Here is a 15,979-nt window from a genome sequence, read left to right on the forward strand (position 1 = left end):
AGCTGTGGCTACGCATCCAGTGTCATAATACAAACTGGGACAGCCACTGAGAAGTGCATGTCTTGTTCCCACTCCCTTCCTGGCACTGGCAAAACCATTCATGTGGCCACGTTGTCAGTTTTTAACTTGATCTGACTGCTGTGGCCATATGAACGTTTGTGCTGGCATGAGGAACAGGGCTGGAACAATCAGCAGTGAGCTGGACCTCATCTATCAGCACCATATCATTCTCGTGCCAGATTAAAATGGCCAGGTTATCTGTTATCAACAAAGCTGCTTCTGCAAATTTGGAAACTCAAGTCCTTATCTTCAGAAAGCCCAGTACTTCCCAGCCTCCGTTTGTTTCTGTGCGACTCCTTCCTCTGAGTTCAACTTCAGCCAGGTGTGAGGAGGGCAATAAGGCAGAGAGAAAACCACATTTCTAGGGCTACTTCAGGAGTCACTGCTGAGACTTCCAGAAAACCTCTCGCTGGAGTGGACAGCATAGCTGGTGGCATGGGATTTCAGCCTATTGCCAGCACTCATGTCATGTCTTGCTTCCCACATTTTCATATCTTGGGTCCCTTCAGCCCACGGGGCTGTTTATGGTCTCATCTCTTGCATGCCATGCTGCAGAACCACTTGGTGCAGGTAGTTCCTCGTACCATAGCTACAAGTTGGCCTCAGACCATGAGTTCTTGTCCAGAAGTATATATCCTATTGTTTTTTTCCTAGCCACTCATTTCACCACTGTGTCTCCTCCATCCAGTCCTTCCATCACTGTTAGTCCAGTCCTGATGCAAACCAACGCAGAGGCAGAGAATCGTGTAACCTCATCCCATTCGTTGAGCTCCATGCTCCTTCCAAAATTTTTTTTTTTTTTTGCAATAAGCTGTAGCAGGAACTTAATTTCTTTCTGCTCAGTGTGCTGCCTTCTCGGAGGAAGCAGAAGAAGGTATCAGTTCAAGGCACAATCAGAGTAACTTGCAGGTCTATGTCGTGTACTTGTTAGAGCTCTCAATTTAAACTATCCATGGGAGGAAAGCTGTTTAATATTAGGGTTTTTTGTTTGTTTCTGTTTTCCTTATTATTCTGTATTCTGTTTTCCAGCAACAAAGCTAGTGGAGGGACAAGAAAAGAGTTATGGGGAGCGAGTGAGAGAATTGGGGTTGTTTGGTCTGGAGAAGAGGAGGCTGAGGGGAGACCTCATCGCTCCCTACAGCTGCCTGAAAGCAGGCTGCAGCGAGGAGGTGTTGGTCCCTTTTCTGAGGTGACAAATGATAGGACACAAGGAAAGTCTCAAGTTGGCCCAGGGGAACTTTACATTGGATTTTAGGAGGAATTTCTTCATAGAAGGGGTTGGAATGGGCTGCCCAGGTGGTGGAGTCCCCATCCCTGGAGGTATTTAAGAGAAGTGTGGACGTGGTGCTTAGGGGCATGGTGTAGTGGTGGGACTCGGTAGGTCAGGTTGATGGTTGAACTAGATGATACTGAAGGTCTTTTCCTACCTAGCTGATCCTGTGATTCTTCAGGTCAGCTAATTTTGTAGAAGTGAGTGGAAAGCGTAGAGCTAAAACTCTGACTTCCACACAAGTAGGAAAGAGCAACCTCCAGGGATGGATAGCCGGGGGTAGCTGGGGGAAGGGATGGGGATGTTTAACGTAGCTCAGCAGCTGGATTAGTTCATCTTATGATGTCCTCGTAAAGGGAACAACTCAACATCCTTGGGTACATCTATAATAAAAGTGACCAGGACAGTTAGCGTCAAGAGAGACCTGCACTAAGTTGCTCGAGGTATCTAGAGCCTTGGTTAAATTTGTTGCCTATGGAAAACGTGCACAGAACGGAGGTGGTTAGATGTACATCCACCACACTGCACCTGTACAGTGTAAGGGACTTCACCTTCATGACCACATCGAGCCTGCTTAAGGGCTCTTGAAGATCTCATTGTGTTTGAAAGGCCTTAAATATCGTGCTGAATTGTCAAAAGACAAAGGTAATGGGATTTTGAATGGGGATTGTGTGGGTTAGGCACCTAATTCCTGTTAAACGCCTGTAATTTACTTGGGGTTCAAACGCACACTGCCGGGTACTACAGCCCGACAAGTCGCTGCACATCCGCAGAGCCACACGAACCATCTTTATGCATTCCCTTGGCCCGTGGCAAACAGGAGAGGAACAAATTAGGCTTTTAGCCTTCCTTTACCGTGGGCTAGATTAAGGCAAATGATCTCGCACATGCCGTGAGTTAAAAGCATGTGTGTGTGTACGCTGTAATTGCCTTTGTGCCCGCACGGTTACCTGCTGTTGTAGTTCTGCTAGGTGCCCACCTGTACCTTTGAAGATTTCCTGCCCTAGCAAATCTCTCTCGCCCCAAACAAGCTTGCCTGTGGTCACGGAAAGTTTGGATGCAGAAAGGGGAGTGTTCATACATTCCCCTTGGGTGTCTGATGGTGGCAGCTGCAGGAGGATGGAGTGCAAGCCTTAGATGGCTTAACAAACAGGATTTCTCCTATGTGATCTTATAAAATGATTGCAGCTCCCCTTATCGACCTCTTCTGTCCTGAAACCTTACAAGGAGCAAGCGTTACTGCAGCCCGTTGCTGGCACAACTGCTTATTAATACCAAAGCCTCTCCTAAGTTTGCATTTTTATTATATGACCTTTTCCTCCAAGCAGTGAGTTTTTAACCGAGCAATAGCAAATTGCAGCTGAGGAAAGTAGATAGAAAATGCAAAATCGCTCTAGAGTACGTAGCTCTTTAATCACATTCCTGTATTCAGTAAAAGTAATGACATTTCTTGTTTATATTTGTAATCAGCAGAGGCAACTGACTGTGATGAGAAGCCGGACATTTCTTTACTACAGACAGGTAAAATGCATTAAAATTTTTATCAGCTTCCAATGTTTGTGTTTGTTTATTGTGCATAAGCAGTTTGCAGTAATCCTGCCGTGCCATCTACATTCGGGTAATTGCACACGGACCCAGCTATCTGCGTTTTGAACACCCCCCATTAAAAAAACAAATGCACCAGAATCTTAAAATTTCCTCCTCTATTTCATATTCATAAAACCTCAAGGTTCGTGGCAGCAGCCAAGCTAATAAGGCCGGTAAGTCACCCTTCTTATCCCAAACAGGATCTTGTGCTCATCCCTTGTATTTCTGGGAGTTTTGGGGGTTCTGAACAGTGTTACTGGTAGGGACAGACTCAGTGATTCCTGTTGTACTGTCTGTTCAGTTGGGCAAGGCAGTAGCAATAAGATCTTGGGTTTACAGAAGGATTGCATGCGATATGCATATGTTATGATAGCTAAGTGTTGTTTTACTTTCTCTTGGAGTGCAGGCACCTTGCCTCAAAGCCTGGCAATTGTTAAACAGCAATGTAGCTGTGCAGTGAGGGGGGCCAGGAAATACATTTTTGGTGTGCTGTTGCACATCGTGTTAAAATCGAGAGAGGCTGAGAGCGAATTCTGAAACACCCTCTCATTAAGAGTTCATTTAGTAAGTGCCCTGGTGTTCGGAACAGAGTTCCCATCCTCCCAAAACTGCGTGGAGCCAGAGTGTGGGGAGATGGCCATTCCCCTGTAATTTCACAAGGATGCAGCCTAACACCACCGAAACCAAAGGAAAAGGAGGGATGAGCAGCCACCGCTGTGTGCTGGGGGCCAGAGCAGCAGCCGCCAGCCGCCCAGTTGAAATCCTGCTGTCAGAGCACGTGCAGTTACCAAGGAATAGGAGCAGTGATGCAGCGGCGAGGACAAGCAGCTACAGTCTGGTTCTGGCAGGGACCCAGCGGGGGCTGGGAGCACACGCTCGCCGGGAGCTGCCGTGCTGCTTTCTTGGCCAGCCGGTGAATATTTCAGGGCCCTGTTGCGATAACGGGTGCAGGAAGCTCTGCTTTGAGAGGTCTTTTCCAAGGGACATCCTGTTTGCTTCCTTTATCAGCGCGGGAAGCAATTCCATCAAAAGAGGGCTCTAATAAAGCTCGCTAACGCTGTGCGGCGTTATCTTTGCATTGCTGGAGTAATCGTATGACAGCACAGAGTCGCTGGATTTTCCACAGCTGCTTCTCGCCCCTCGTGCTAGCGATGGAAGCAAGCGAGATGCTCGTGGCAGAGAATCCAACTCCCCGGCCACCCTGCAAGCAAATCACCACTGGTGCGGTCTGATCGCATCCGCACATGCACACGCTTCTCCAGCTGAAATGTTTTTTGCATTTCTCCGTACTACGCGGGGAAGGACGCCCGGATAAACCACGGTGCGATGTGCATCGGTGGGGGAGGCGATGCTGGCGGGCCGCACGCCAAGCCTTTGACTCACACCCATTATTATGTGCGTGTGCGAGTGCCTCTTCGTAGGACGTATCAATGCAACATCGCACTGTTCTTGGAAGCGAGTGATTTAAAGTGATATACAGACAGCCTAATGACAGTAATTACGATGGAGAGCCAAAATACAGATGCTTGCTATCGAGGAGTGCCGCAAAAGAGGTGGGACGGAACTTTTGATGGAGGTCTTTCCCTGCCTTAGCACAGCTGCTTTGATAGGGGGTGTTGCTGACAGGGAGCTTTAGCGGGCCGTATTCGGCTGTCTTCTCTGTTCAACTTGAAATTTCAGCGGGGAAGAGCCTCGCTGACGGTGATTGTGCAGTGCCTGGTGCGGGGGGCCTCCCTCGCTCATAGGAGACAGATCAGGAGCGATCAGTGGTTGGCGTGGGGTGGCAGTGGGGTGAAATCGGGCTGGATCAGGTCACTTTAGCCATTTGTGATGAACATCAAGTGGTTGCTCTCTTGGTCTTCACGAACTGAACAAATTTCAGAAGTGAAAGCTCAATTAAATCAATGGTAAGCGTTGGTGCAAAAAAAAAGGAGAACTGAGATTTCTCTCACCTGCCTTTTCTGCTCAGTCAGGGCTACCTGTGACCCCGGCGAGGTTATAAACGCGATCCGGGGATGTGTGGGCTCTCGGTGCTGCAGTTCTTCAACCCACATGTTTTCAGATCACAGCCTGTGGAGGGCTGGCATTTCAGCTGAGACACCTCCGTTGGGAGCATGCTTGCTCCCAGCTCTCTTCACAGTTGATAGGAGAAGGAATAAGTTCAGATCAGCTACGTTCAAGGTTGGAGGAGCCTGCTCTTTGGTGCCAGGACTGCTCTGAATGACTGCTCATTTACATAGGTGCCTCCAGCCAGGTTTGAATCTGCTCCTTCTGGGCCCACAAGCAGCTAAATCCTGGTCTCCGGGGAGAAAAGAGGTGTTTTCTTTCCAAAACCCTCCTTTGCAACTCAAAAGCCTTGTAAAAAAAAATGTAGCTGGTACATTCTCCTAAAACTAAGGGAGATGTTTTTGCCCAATTATATTTTAGCACTTCAGAGCAAGAATCGTGCTCCCGTTTTAAAATCACCCGAGATGCTGAGAGTGCCTGCGCTCTGAAGGCTGATGATTGAAGGGTGTTTAAAGAAAATTGGAAGAACTGTAGCAGTTAAACTTGCCGGGAACTTTGGCAGAATAACAGATAAAGCTCACGAAAATGCTAGAAGAGTTGTCTCTGACAAACCCTAGGAAAGCACAGGACTCCGATAGCTCCAGCTTCTGCACATGCTAACGTGGGCTGCTGCTTAAGCTGAAGTCTGTGTCCGGAGCGGAGCTGAGACAGATCAGACAGCTCCCAGGCTAATTACTGTGGAGTGGCTGGAAGGACTGATTAGCTTCTCGTTGATGTGGGAACCTGAAAGGTGTGGGATATGTCTTTATCGGGATGAAGACGTGGCAGCTTTTGGAGTCTTCCCATACAAGTTGGCGTTGCAAAAAAAGCTCATTTTAGTTTGGTCTACGGTTTATATAAAGCATCTGGACTTTTTTTTTTTTTTTAAATATAACCCATAAGTTCTGCACATGGAAGCAAATTTAAGACAGCTGCAACACCCTTCTTGTGCATCCTCATCGTGTAAATCACAAGTGGAAGATATGCGCAGCCCAGGGCCGGGAGGGAGCCCTCCTCATACCTGTGCTTTGGACCACAGCTGGGCTGAAGGTTTCATACGGTTTCTCCAGGGCTAATTTTGAGGTGAGAAAGGATTTTGATATCCCTAAAAGAAGAAGAATCAGTAACATCCCAATCCTCGGGTCCGGGGGTGATACGGCTTTGTCGGGAGATGAGAGCAATCTCTTCGGGAAGAAACCAGTGATAAGAAAACAGCAACGAGCCGATTCTGTACAGGTTGTCTCCTTTTCTCTCCAAACACAACATCAAGAAAATGAAACTTCAAAAAAAAGAAAAAAAAAAGACCCTTTCTGAAACCTTAAATATAAATCCTTTATTGTAATATAAATCTTTATCCTTTCAGTGCCTGATTGTGAGCCTTCCCTTTTCATTGGGTTGCGTTTGCCTTCTGCACTGATTGATGTCTGTCTCCTATTTGCCCTGTGTTCTTAGCGCTGTCGTTGTAATTCTTCTGTCCATCTTTCATTGTGCTGTTTAGAAAAAAACACCTTAAAGTGGCTTACAAAGACGGGATATAATCATCTGGCATACCTCTGGTTTTTTGTTGTTCTTTTTTTACATTTTTTATTATGCCGTATGCATTTAGACTGCTGTGGAGTGGGGTTTCCTCCCCCCCCCCCATTTGTTTTTTTTTTTTTTTTTCTAAAGAACATCCAGAAATACACACTCTGGGTTTCAAATTCACGGGGTGCTTTTTTCACTTCTTCAGAAACGCAGCTTCAAAGTGGGAAGCAGCGCGGAGCAGTTTGTGCCTAGCGCGGCGCTTCACATCTCAAGTGGGGCGTCCTTCCTTTTCGGTGAAAAACTTTGCTCACGAATTCAGTATTAATAAAAATAAATCCATTTAATTTGCTTTCTTTAGCCGGTCGGGCTCTACCCTAGATGGGTTTCAGCAGCTGCTGTCTGCACGTATACCAACAGTTCGGCCCCATCGCAAATTAGAATTAGAATCTAAATATATAATTTCCAGCTTTTTGTTTTGTTTTGTTTTTTTAAACAGAGGACTGAGCTGATTTCTTAAAAACGTTACTTCCTTTTAGCCTAATTTCATTTCTTAAAAACGTTTTCCTTTTAAGCTAATTTCCTCCAACTCTTCTTCCTCCAGGTAACCTTTTCGACACCACAACGGATGCTCTGATTGATGCACACCCAGATTTTTCTGTTTAACCTCCATGCCGGTGACGGTAGCGGTTCTAAAACATCCTCTCCTTCGGGGAACGTTCCTGCAAGATTGGCGCGAGACCTTCAGCCTCCTGCGGGACGTGGGCGTCCGTACAGCTTTCCCTTCGAGTTTGTGTTGTTCCACGCGTTTTCCGTGAACCCTCAAGCCACGAAACCACCAGGTCGTTTCGCCGGTTCTCGTCTTAATTAAAGATGATTGCCCTCCATATCTAACCCATTATTTAATTAGGATGGTAGCCACTCTACCTGAAGACATTCTCTTGCCTTTGTTTTTCCCTTTGCCGTTGTACTTTCCCACATGGTTGTGTGCTCGTGTTTCATCTTAAGCTATGCAGAGGTGGGTGAACACAGCTGGATGACTCTTCCCCTCCATGGGGACCGTGGTGGCATCTCTCATTCCCAAACACAGGGGCCCTGTTCGATGAGTGGTAGAAGTGCCCTGCTCTTGTTCTTCTGCAGACCCACTTTTCCTTTCCTGGCTGCTGCTTCTCTATTTTAGAGACCCGTAGTGCAAATAGCCAGTCGTACACAGCTATAATTGAAAGGTCCTGGCTGGATCTAGCAGGAAAAAGAGCAGGATTCCTACCAGCAGCGCCCATTTCTGCACACGTAGCAGGGAGAAGCTGTTCCTCGAGCAAGCTGGAGTTGTCCTACGTGGCTCTCTCGAGCACGCTCTCCTTGCTTTCCCTACCGTCTCAATCTCACAACGGCTTCGTTTGCTGATTTCCAGGGCAAGGGTCTGCACACTGTGATTTCGCAACCACTGCCCTTGGGGACAATATTTAAAATAAATTTTAAAAAGTCCCCTTTTGACCCGCACTCTATTGATGGCTCGGCAGTTAAGACGAGTGAATTGATCAAGGAATTCACCCTCTTAGAGGCAGAAAGCCTCCTTTCAGGTCAGGGCTAAGGGAAAATCGTACGCGGCCCTCCTCCGTGCAAACTGCCGCTTCTGCACCTTTCAACAGCACTAAATTCACTTTAAGAAACGTAGGGGAAAAGTCTCGAAGGTCTTACCTGCAGCACCTATCGATCAGCAGAGAGTTTGAGTGGGCTTCCTGCCATTCGAGGGAGAGATTGCTAGAGCCTTCACCATTGTGTTTCATTTTCCTTTGTGTATTTTAGGTGCATCTTCCCCCCCCTCTTTGACACTATTTGGCCTTTGAGTGTTTCAACTGAAGTGCTATTACCGAGTGGGATGTTTTTTTTTTTATTATTTTTTCAAAGTATTTAAAGATTTCTTTCTGGTTTAAAACCCCCGAAGCCTGTTTCTGGGAAGCTGTCGAACACCCGCAGGGGTGGCCTGTTCCCCCAGCACCCAAGAAATCAGGCTGCCCGCCCTCCCCACCCGCCAGCGATGTGCTTTTAGGAATGACCGTGTCTTCTGGAAAACTGTGGAATATATTGAATGTGCACTGCGAACCTTAAGAAAAAAAGAAAAAAAAAAAACAGAGTCTTTCCTTCCTTCATGGCTTGGAGTTGTCTGCATAGGGCGGGGGCAGCCGTGCCCCCACGCCATGTGTCCGTATCGTAACACTTCAGCGATGGAATCAGCGTTTTTGTAAATTTTGAAGATTGCGTTGGTGTTTACTTACTGTGACTACTGTTCAGACTTTCTTCAGAAATCTTTTTATAGGGTTTATTAGAAAAAAAAAGAAAAAAAAAAGAAGAAAATCATTCCATATTTAGGTAAAAACGTCTCAATCTTCTGTATATATGTTTTATTAATATGTAAATATTTAGATATTTTTAAATGACTATGTTCTTAATAAAGCGAGAAGGGACTAGTTGTGATATGGTGTATAACATTGTGTCGTGTTACCGATCTCTGGGAAACCCTCTTTGTCAGTCCAGAAAAAGAAAACCTACAATAAATAACTTTAATTGAACGTGCCTTCCTGTGTTCTGTGCTGGGTTGTGGTGTTTCAGGGGAATTACCTGGCAGTTTGTGGACCTGGTAGGGAAATGGACGGAAAACCCTAAAAGTTGCTGCCACGGTGCTGTTTGTCTGATGGAAACGATCCTGCCCCGGCCGTCAGAACAATGGCCATAGCCAATCGCGTAATAACCCTCGAGTATTAAGTGCTGATATGCTTGAAGTCTAATTTTAATTGAATTAGGTGCCTTTATAATCTTCGCTTAAAAGGTTAAGCTCTGCTTCTATGGAAACAACACGCAGGGAGGGCAAACCCAACATCCATAATTTGGAGTGGCCGCGCAGAAATACGCCCGGTCATTTATTATCGCACCCTCGTCGAGTGTTGGTTAGCCTCGGAAAATGTTCCCAGCAAACACACGCTCCTGGGAACCTCCAGCTGATGAGAAATGAGGAAAAACACCTCGATAAAGCTTGGCTGCTTTCTGCGAGGAGCACCGGGCAGTAGCTGGTGGTGAAAAGCCCTGCCATGGTTTTGTTTCCCCTGCGGTGGTTGCACGGAGTCTCGGTGGGCATCGTGTGAGCCAGCTGGGTCCTCATCCATCGCCGCAAGCTGGGAGAGCTCCACCTGAGTCTGAATTGGCTCCGGATCCATGTGCAAGTCGTCATTCCTACAAATAATGCTCACTCAACTTGGTGGAACGAATTCATCCGTCGCTGAGCGGTGATTTTCACCCTCCCGCTCCGCGCTGCGAGTCGTCCTTGTGCGGGTTGATTTTGCTTGATTTTTTTAATCCCGGGGCAGGTTAACACAGCTTTATGATAGGATCAAGGACAAGAAATGTCACCGCGTGCCAGGAAATTCAATGTATCAGAGGCCGTGGCAAGGATGCTGCAGGGATGCTCCAGAACTTCGCACCGTGCATCCCGCCGCCCTATTTACGGGACGCTGGCGACGAATTCCTCGGGTGAAAAAAAAAAAAATCCTTCTGAAGCTGAACAGGAAAAGGATATCCTCGCAGCGACATGAAAGGAAACAGGAGCCCAGGCTTTATAAAAAATGCATTAGTTGCGAGGCAAGAAGAAAGTCATCTGAAGCCTGTGTGACACGTTGGTTGGGAAGCGGCTGGCAGAGGGAGCGCGCCGCCACGCTGCCGGGTTTTTGGGGGACCGGCGGCCCCGACAGATCCCACCCTGGAGCTGTCAGTGGGAAGACAAAGCCCTACAAAGCTCCACATCATCATGGCAAAGAGGAGGCACGGCCCCAGGAAAACCCCAGGGCTGATGACGGGCAGCTGGGGTGTCCGACCCCACCGCCACGGCCCCCTAAAGGGACAGCCACAGCTGATATTTCACCAAACTGAGCAAAACCAACCATTCTCCCCAAAATCCCAAATAAATTGAGCGCCTTCACCCCCTCCCCACCACCGGCTGCGTCATGGAGAGGCAGGCAAGGAGTCCCTACAAGTAGGTCAGCTACGATTTCTCATCCGACGGAAGCTAATAAAAGGCACCGATGTGAAACCTATAACATTATGGGGATAAATAATTTAGCTCGGTTGTGTAAACATTGATTCTGGGTTAAAAAAAATAAAGAAAGAATGGATTCCATCAGCTCTTCCCCCTCCCCTGCCTGCGTACGTTGTTATGTGTGACATAACGGGGGCAGCAAATAATTAGCACTTGGGGAATTTGGATGCCGGGGAGATGCCCCCAATGTGTTTTTGCGTTGGGTCCTCCCTTCAGCCAGGCCCTCACGGAGGGGTCAGACGAGCAGGGGAGCTAATTGCGAACAAAGACATCGTTTGTGTCTTGTAATTGCAGGTTTCCATTGCCCGGAGGGCTGGTGCTAAGAGAGGAGGCTGCGTTTTGTACCCCATGTCCTCCCCGCTGCTCTCCTCTCCTCCTTTTGCGGACACATCCACCCGGGAGACGTCCCAAAAACGCCTCGCACACAGCAATGCTCCTGTCCTGCAGCATCTCCGGAGGCACTAGGCTAAGAAAACGTGGGCAGGAGAGGGACAAGGGGAGCTTTGTGCGTCTGGGGAGCTTGTGGTGTCCACCACGAGCCCATCCAAAGTCCCCAGCAACTCATAGCTCCCCAATAAGTTCCCTTTTCCAACCCATTCACGTGCATTTAGAGCCCGACTCCACCCCACGGGGTTTTTGGCTGGTGAGGATGCAGATAACGCTCATGGATGTCCAGCAAGCCCTGTCCTGCTACCCCAAATCCAGATTTTCTGCCCCGTTTGCAGACACCAGGGTGGAGGCAGCGATGCCACCACTGAGACCCCAAAGTGTGAGTGGGATCAGAGCGAGGACGCTGAGCATGACTGATTCATCTCTAAACCAAGTCCCAGGCTGTAGGGTTTTCCCGTAAGCCAGCACCCGCCCTAAAAAACACTGCTGGATGCTTCCTCCAGCAGAAAATCTCCTCCAGCTGGTGATTGCTTTCCTCTGGCTGATACGCAGGTGGAAAGTCCGGGTTTATGGCACGGGGGGGTTGCCCTTCCTGCTCTGCGGCAAGGCACCGCGTTTCTTTCTGGGGTTGTCGGAAAAAAATAGAAAAATATAGAAATAAAATTAAAAAAAAAAACTGGAAATAAAGACTCAAAGAGCAAAATTTCCTGCCCGGGATGGGAGGCGGTGGGCACCCCGCTTCAAGAAGGCGCTGGGCGACCTTGGGCCACCCGGCTTCTCCTCCGTCCTTCGCCATCCGTGGGAGGAAGGATGAGGCCAGAGGCAGAAGGAAACCTCTCCGCTCCCCCCTCCAAGGCTCCCAGGTGCAAAGGTTAATGCACGCCAGGGTTTTGCAGGGGAACCCAGAAAGAAATTGCTCTTCAGCTATTGCCATCTTGTGGCGCCCGTGACCCGCTGCCTGCTCCTCTCCTCTGCTAATGGTGCCGGCAGCGCGCACGGGCGATTTCAGCAACGTGATGTAAATGAAGCGGAGATGCCTACGGAGGAGCCATTAGCATAAATCCAATCAAAGGGCTTTGTTTAACTTGTTAAAAATGACTAAATATTTAGTGAGCGTGGGTGGGCGAGGTGATTCCTGCTCGCACTTGGCGGGTTGCGGAAGCACGGCTCTCTCCGCCGCCTTAAATGCCTGAACTTGGAGGCGATTTTCCACCCTGAACTCTGCCTCCTTGCTGGTAACTCACAGAAATATCGCTGTGAATGCGAGGAGGCTGACTCCAAAACGGGATCTTTGCTTCTCAGAGCAGCCCAAAGGCTTTGGGGCCGTGTCCTGCCCACCGCAGGGGTCCTGCAGCACCACGGCTTGTGCCCATCGGCTTCACCAAGGGCAAGAGCTGCTCCGGTGACAGCAATTTGGGCCCAAATTGGGGAGGTTTCCTCATCCTGGTTGTAGCTGTGGAGACTCAGGTGTGCACAGGGCTGAGGCTGTGCTGGATGGAGCGGTGTGAGCAGAACCTGCACTCCTCTGCCCTCATCCACCCCATGGACCACCGGGGTCCGCTCCTCGCCTCCAGAAGTGCCACCAGCTTTGGCACAGCCACCAACAGCAGAAACCAAAACATTTGGTTGAGCACGGGGCTGCTCCCTGACCTGTTACACTGCAAACATGTGATATAATAATAATAAATAATAATAATAATAAATGATAAACTGAGAAAACAAAAAAGACAGACAATGAAGAAGGAGAAGAAGGAGAAGGAGGAGGAGGAGGAGGAGGAGGAGGAGGAGGAGAAGAAGAAGAAGAAGAAGAAGAAGAAGAAGAAGAAGAAGAAGAAGAAGAAGAAGAAGAAGAAGGAGAAGGAGAAGGAGAAGAAGGAGAAGAAGGAGAAGAAGGAGAAGAAGGAGAAGAAGGAGAAGAAGGAGAAGAAGGAGAAGAAGGAGAAGAAGAAGGAGAAGAAGGAGAAGACGAAGGAGAAGAAGGAGAAGGAGAAGAAGGAGAAGGAGAAGAAGGAGAAGAAGAAGGAGAAGAAGGAGAAGAAGGAGAAGAAGGAGAAGAAGGAGAAGAAGAAGAAGAACAAGAGGAGGAGGAGGAGGAGGAGGAGGAGGAGGAGGAGGAGGAGGAGGAGGAGGGAGAGGAAGAGGAGGTGGAGGAGAAGAAGGAGAAAGAGGAGAAGAGAAGGAGAAGGAGAAGGAGAAGGAGAAGGAGAAGGAGAAGGAGAAGGAGAAGGAGAAGGAGAAGGAGAAGGAGAAGGAGAAGGAGAAGGAGAAGGAGAAGGAGAAGGAGAAGGAGAAGGAGAAGGAGAAGGAGAAGGAGAAGGAGAAGGAGAAGGAGAAGGAGAAGGAGAAGGAGAAGGAGAAGGAGAAGGAGAAGGAGAAGGAGAAGGAGAAGGAGAAGGAGAAGGAGAAGGAGGGCAATGCCGGCCTTTTGGAGCAGCCGCTCTTCCCGGCAGGTTTGCTCTCCCGCACGGAGATCTCACTCGATGGTTTTTGTTTAGCGAGGGTGTTAATTGCATTGCTGGAAATCAAAGCGCCTGTCCCTGCCGTCGCCGCCGCTGGGAGTTTTTCGTGTTTCCTGCCCCATGGGGTCCTGCAAAGGCAGCAGAGAGGGTTATTTAGTGCCAAACCCGGGCGTGGGCAGGAGAAAATGCACCCAGAAGGTGCTGCAGCGGGAGAGAAGGGGCAAGCGGCTGCAGGGCAAAGAGATGGAGGCATGGGAGGATTTAGTGGTGTGGTCTGTGCCTTCCCTGAATGTTTTGGTGTTTGTTAATGCTGGAGAAAAACAAATCCTATAAAAGAAATCAGTAAATCCTGCTGCCTCCTGACCTTGCAAACAGCAGGACCCAAAGCAAGCGGCTGCTGCTGTTTGCCAGGGGGAAGGAGGGGTGAGCGTGGCCCGGAGTGAGGCTCCAGGTCGCAACAGGGAAGCGGGGAAGAAGCAGGTGGGAGCCTAGAGGCAGAACTGCATGGCCTAGTGCATTTTAGGAGAGATTATATAGGGCCATCCCTCACTGCCTGGCTGTTTGTGCAAACCCCGTGACACCCGGGTGCATAAACAGGAGGAAAACAGGAGCTGAAGGCTCCCCTGGTGCTTTTCAAGGCAAACACGCGTGGCAGCGAGGCACGAAACGCCCCAGAAGAAGCAAGGAAGAGACGGGAGCTGCAAGGGCACAGCTTCACAGCAAGGCTTGGAGCGGCTTTTGAGGATTTTCCCCTCTGGGGCAGATGTTATCTGCGTGGATGGGCCCCGTCTGGTACCAGCAGGAAACAGGAACCCACTTATGGGACCCCCCTGGGCTGCTCGGGGGCAGCATCACCCCCTGCTTCAGCCCCCAGCTCTGGTCCAAAAAAAAAAAAAGGGGGGAAAAAAAATGCATAAAAGCCGCTGGGCGGGCAGCGTTCCGTTTGGATTTTGCACGGACTTCTGATAAAATCCCCCATCAGAGCCCATTAAAGCGCCTTATCGGAGGTGAACGGGGCAAAGTCCCCGTTTGGCGACGGGAAACAAAGAGGTAAGGAACATCTGCTCCTCGGGGCACGGCGGGGGAAGCACTGAGGCACAGAGGAGGCCACTGCTGGCATCGTTACTAATTAATGCCATCCGCGTGTTAACGAGAGGCAGGGAGACGACAGCGAGGCAAGGGGGGCTGAGGACAGCACAAACCGGGGTCGCTTCGTCGAAGCGGGATGCTGTGTTGAGAAATGGGTGCTGCAGGATGAGAAATGAAGGTAGAGCAACATGGTTAAAGCTCCTGCAGCAAGAAAACACGGCGTTTCCCCCTCAGACTGGGAGAAGAGTTAAGATACAAGGCCGTAACTCTGTCAGTGTTAAGTAAAGATGTGTTTAAGCCCCACACGTCAGTGGAAGAAGTCATCTCGACGCACCGAGCTCAATATCCAGCACCATCAGGGCTGAATCAGCTGGTTGGATTTTACCAGCAATGAGAATCCTGAAATGGAAACGAATTTTCCCAGCAGTGGGGATTGGGAACTGGAAATCAATAAATAAAGTCATTTTTCATTGCCATTTCTTGCTTATTTCTTTAATCAGCTCTGCTTTATCACGCTTTTGTGACGACGACGCTTCTCCCTTCAACACCTTGCCATGGGAAGGTTGTGGGTATTAAAAATAAAAAACAAAACCACTTCTGCTGACGTTTAAGAAACAGAAAGGGGAGATCACAAGCTGAATCTGACAAGCTCTGAAGTAGCAGAACCAAACCTGCCACCTGCATCGCCAGGCCCATCGCTCCGATTTAGCTTTGGCCACAGAAATTTGAGCAGCTCCAGCCCCGGCCGCACCTGTAAAGGTGAAGGCCGCCCGCTGCCTGCTCCTGGTGTAGGAGCATCGGGCTTTGATGTGACAGCGCCGTCAGGCAGCACCCCGGGACATGCACAGAGGGCTCTTTATCTCTTTTTGTGTTTTTTGTTTTTTTTTTTTCCTGTTTTTTTCCACTTCCAAAGGTGTGCGGAGCAGACCGTTCTCGTGGCGCTGGACCAAACCACTCCAGATTGGGGGATTTCTGCAGAACTGCAAGCCAGACAGCAAAAAAAAAAAAAAAAAAAGCCTTTAAAAGAGGGGAAAAAAAAGCCATTCAATCCTTTTTAGTTATTTATTTATTTGTTTGTTGAGTCCAACACCATTATTTAAAAAATTCCAGGCAGGAGCCTGCCATTCGCATCCTTGCCCTGCACCATCCCGTGCCCCATTTTCCCTCTCCTCACCCCAAAACCCAGCCATTCCCAAACAGAACGTGGGGCGTGGGGTGGTGTCACCAGGCCTCTCCACCTTGGGGTGAATTTGGGTGTATTCAGGTTTTCTTTTGCTCATGTTGATATCTGGAATCTCATTATTATTTTATTTTTTTTCCCCTGCTCTATTAAAGAAGTAAGTGTTCAACCCTTGTGAGAAAAATGGGAATGGGATTCAGTTCCTCCATCCTCTACAAAGAAATCAGAAGAGAAAAAAATCTCTAAGTCAGGGCTTTAAAATCTACAGAGCTCCTTATTTTATTTTATTT

The 15,979-nt window shown here is 48.8% G+C and overlaps 1 protein-coding gene across 3 annotated transcripts in view; it reads left to right on the forward strand.

The window, feature by feature from the left end:
- The window catches only part of BEND7 (BEN domain containing 7), a 46,155-nt gene extending 37,101 nt beyond the window's left edge, over positions 1-9,054 (forward strand). For all 3 annotated transcript variants that reach the window (XR_014692467.1, XM_084517382.1, XM_084517383.1), the window contains 2 exons: positions 2,801-2,851; positions 7,089-9,054. Coding sequence is in view for 2 of the 3 variants with exons in the window: in XM_084517382.1 (XP_084373508.1) it covers positions 2,801-2,851; positions 7,089-7,150 (113 nt within the window). In the remaining variant the exon portion in view is untranslated. The remainder of the gene's footprint in view (positions 1-2,800; positions 2,852-7,088) is intronic.
- Positions 9,055-15,979: the final 6,925 nt, after the last annotated feature.

The sequence above is a fragment of the Aythya ferina genome (genome assembly GCF_964211825.1).
Source record: "Aythya ferina genome assembly, chromosome: 1".
Classification (NCBI taxonomy): domain Eukaryota; kingdom Metazoa; phylum Chordata; class Aves; order Anseriformes; family Anatidae; genus Aythya; species Aythya ferina.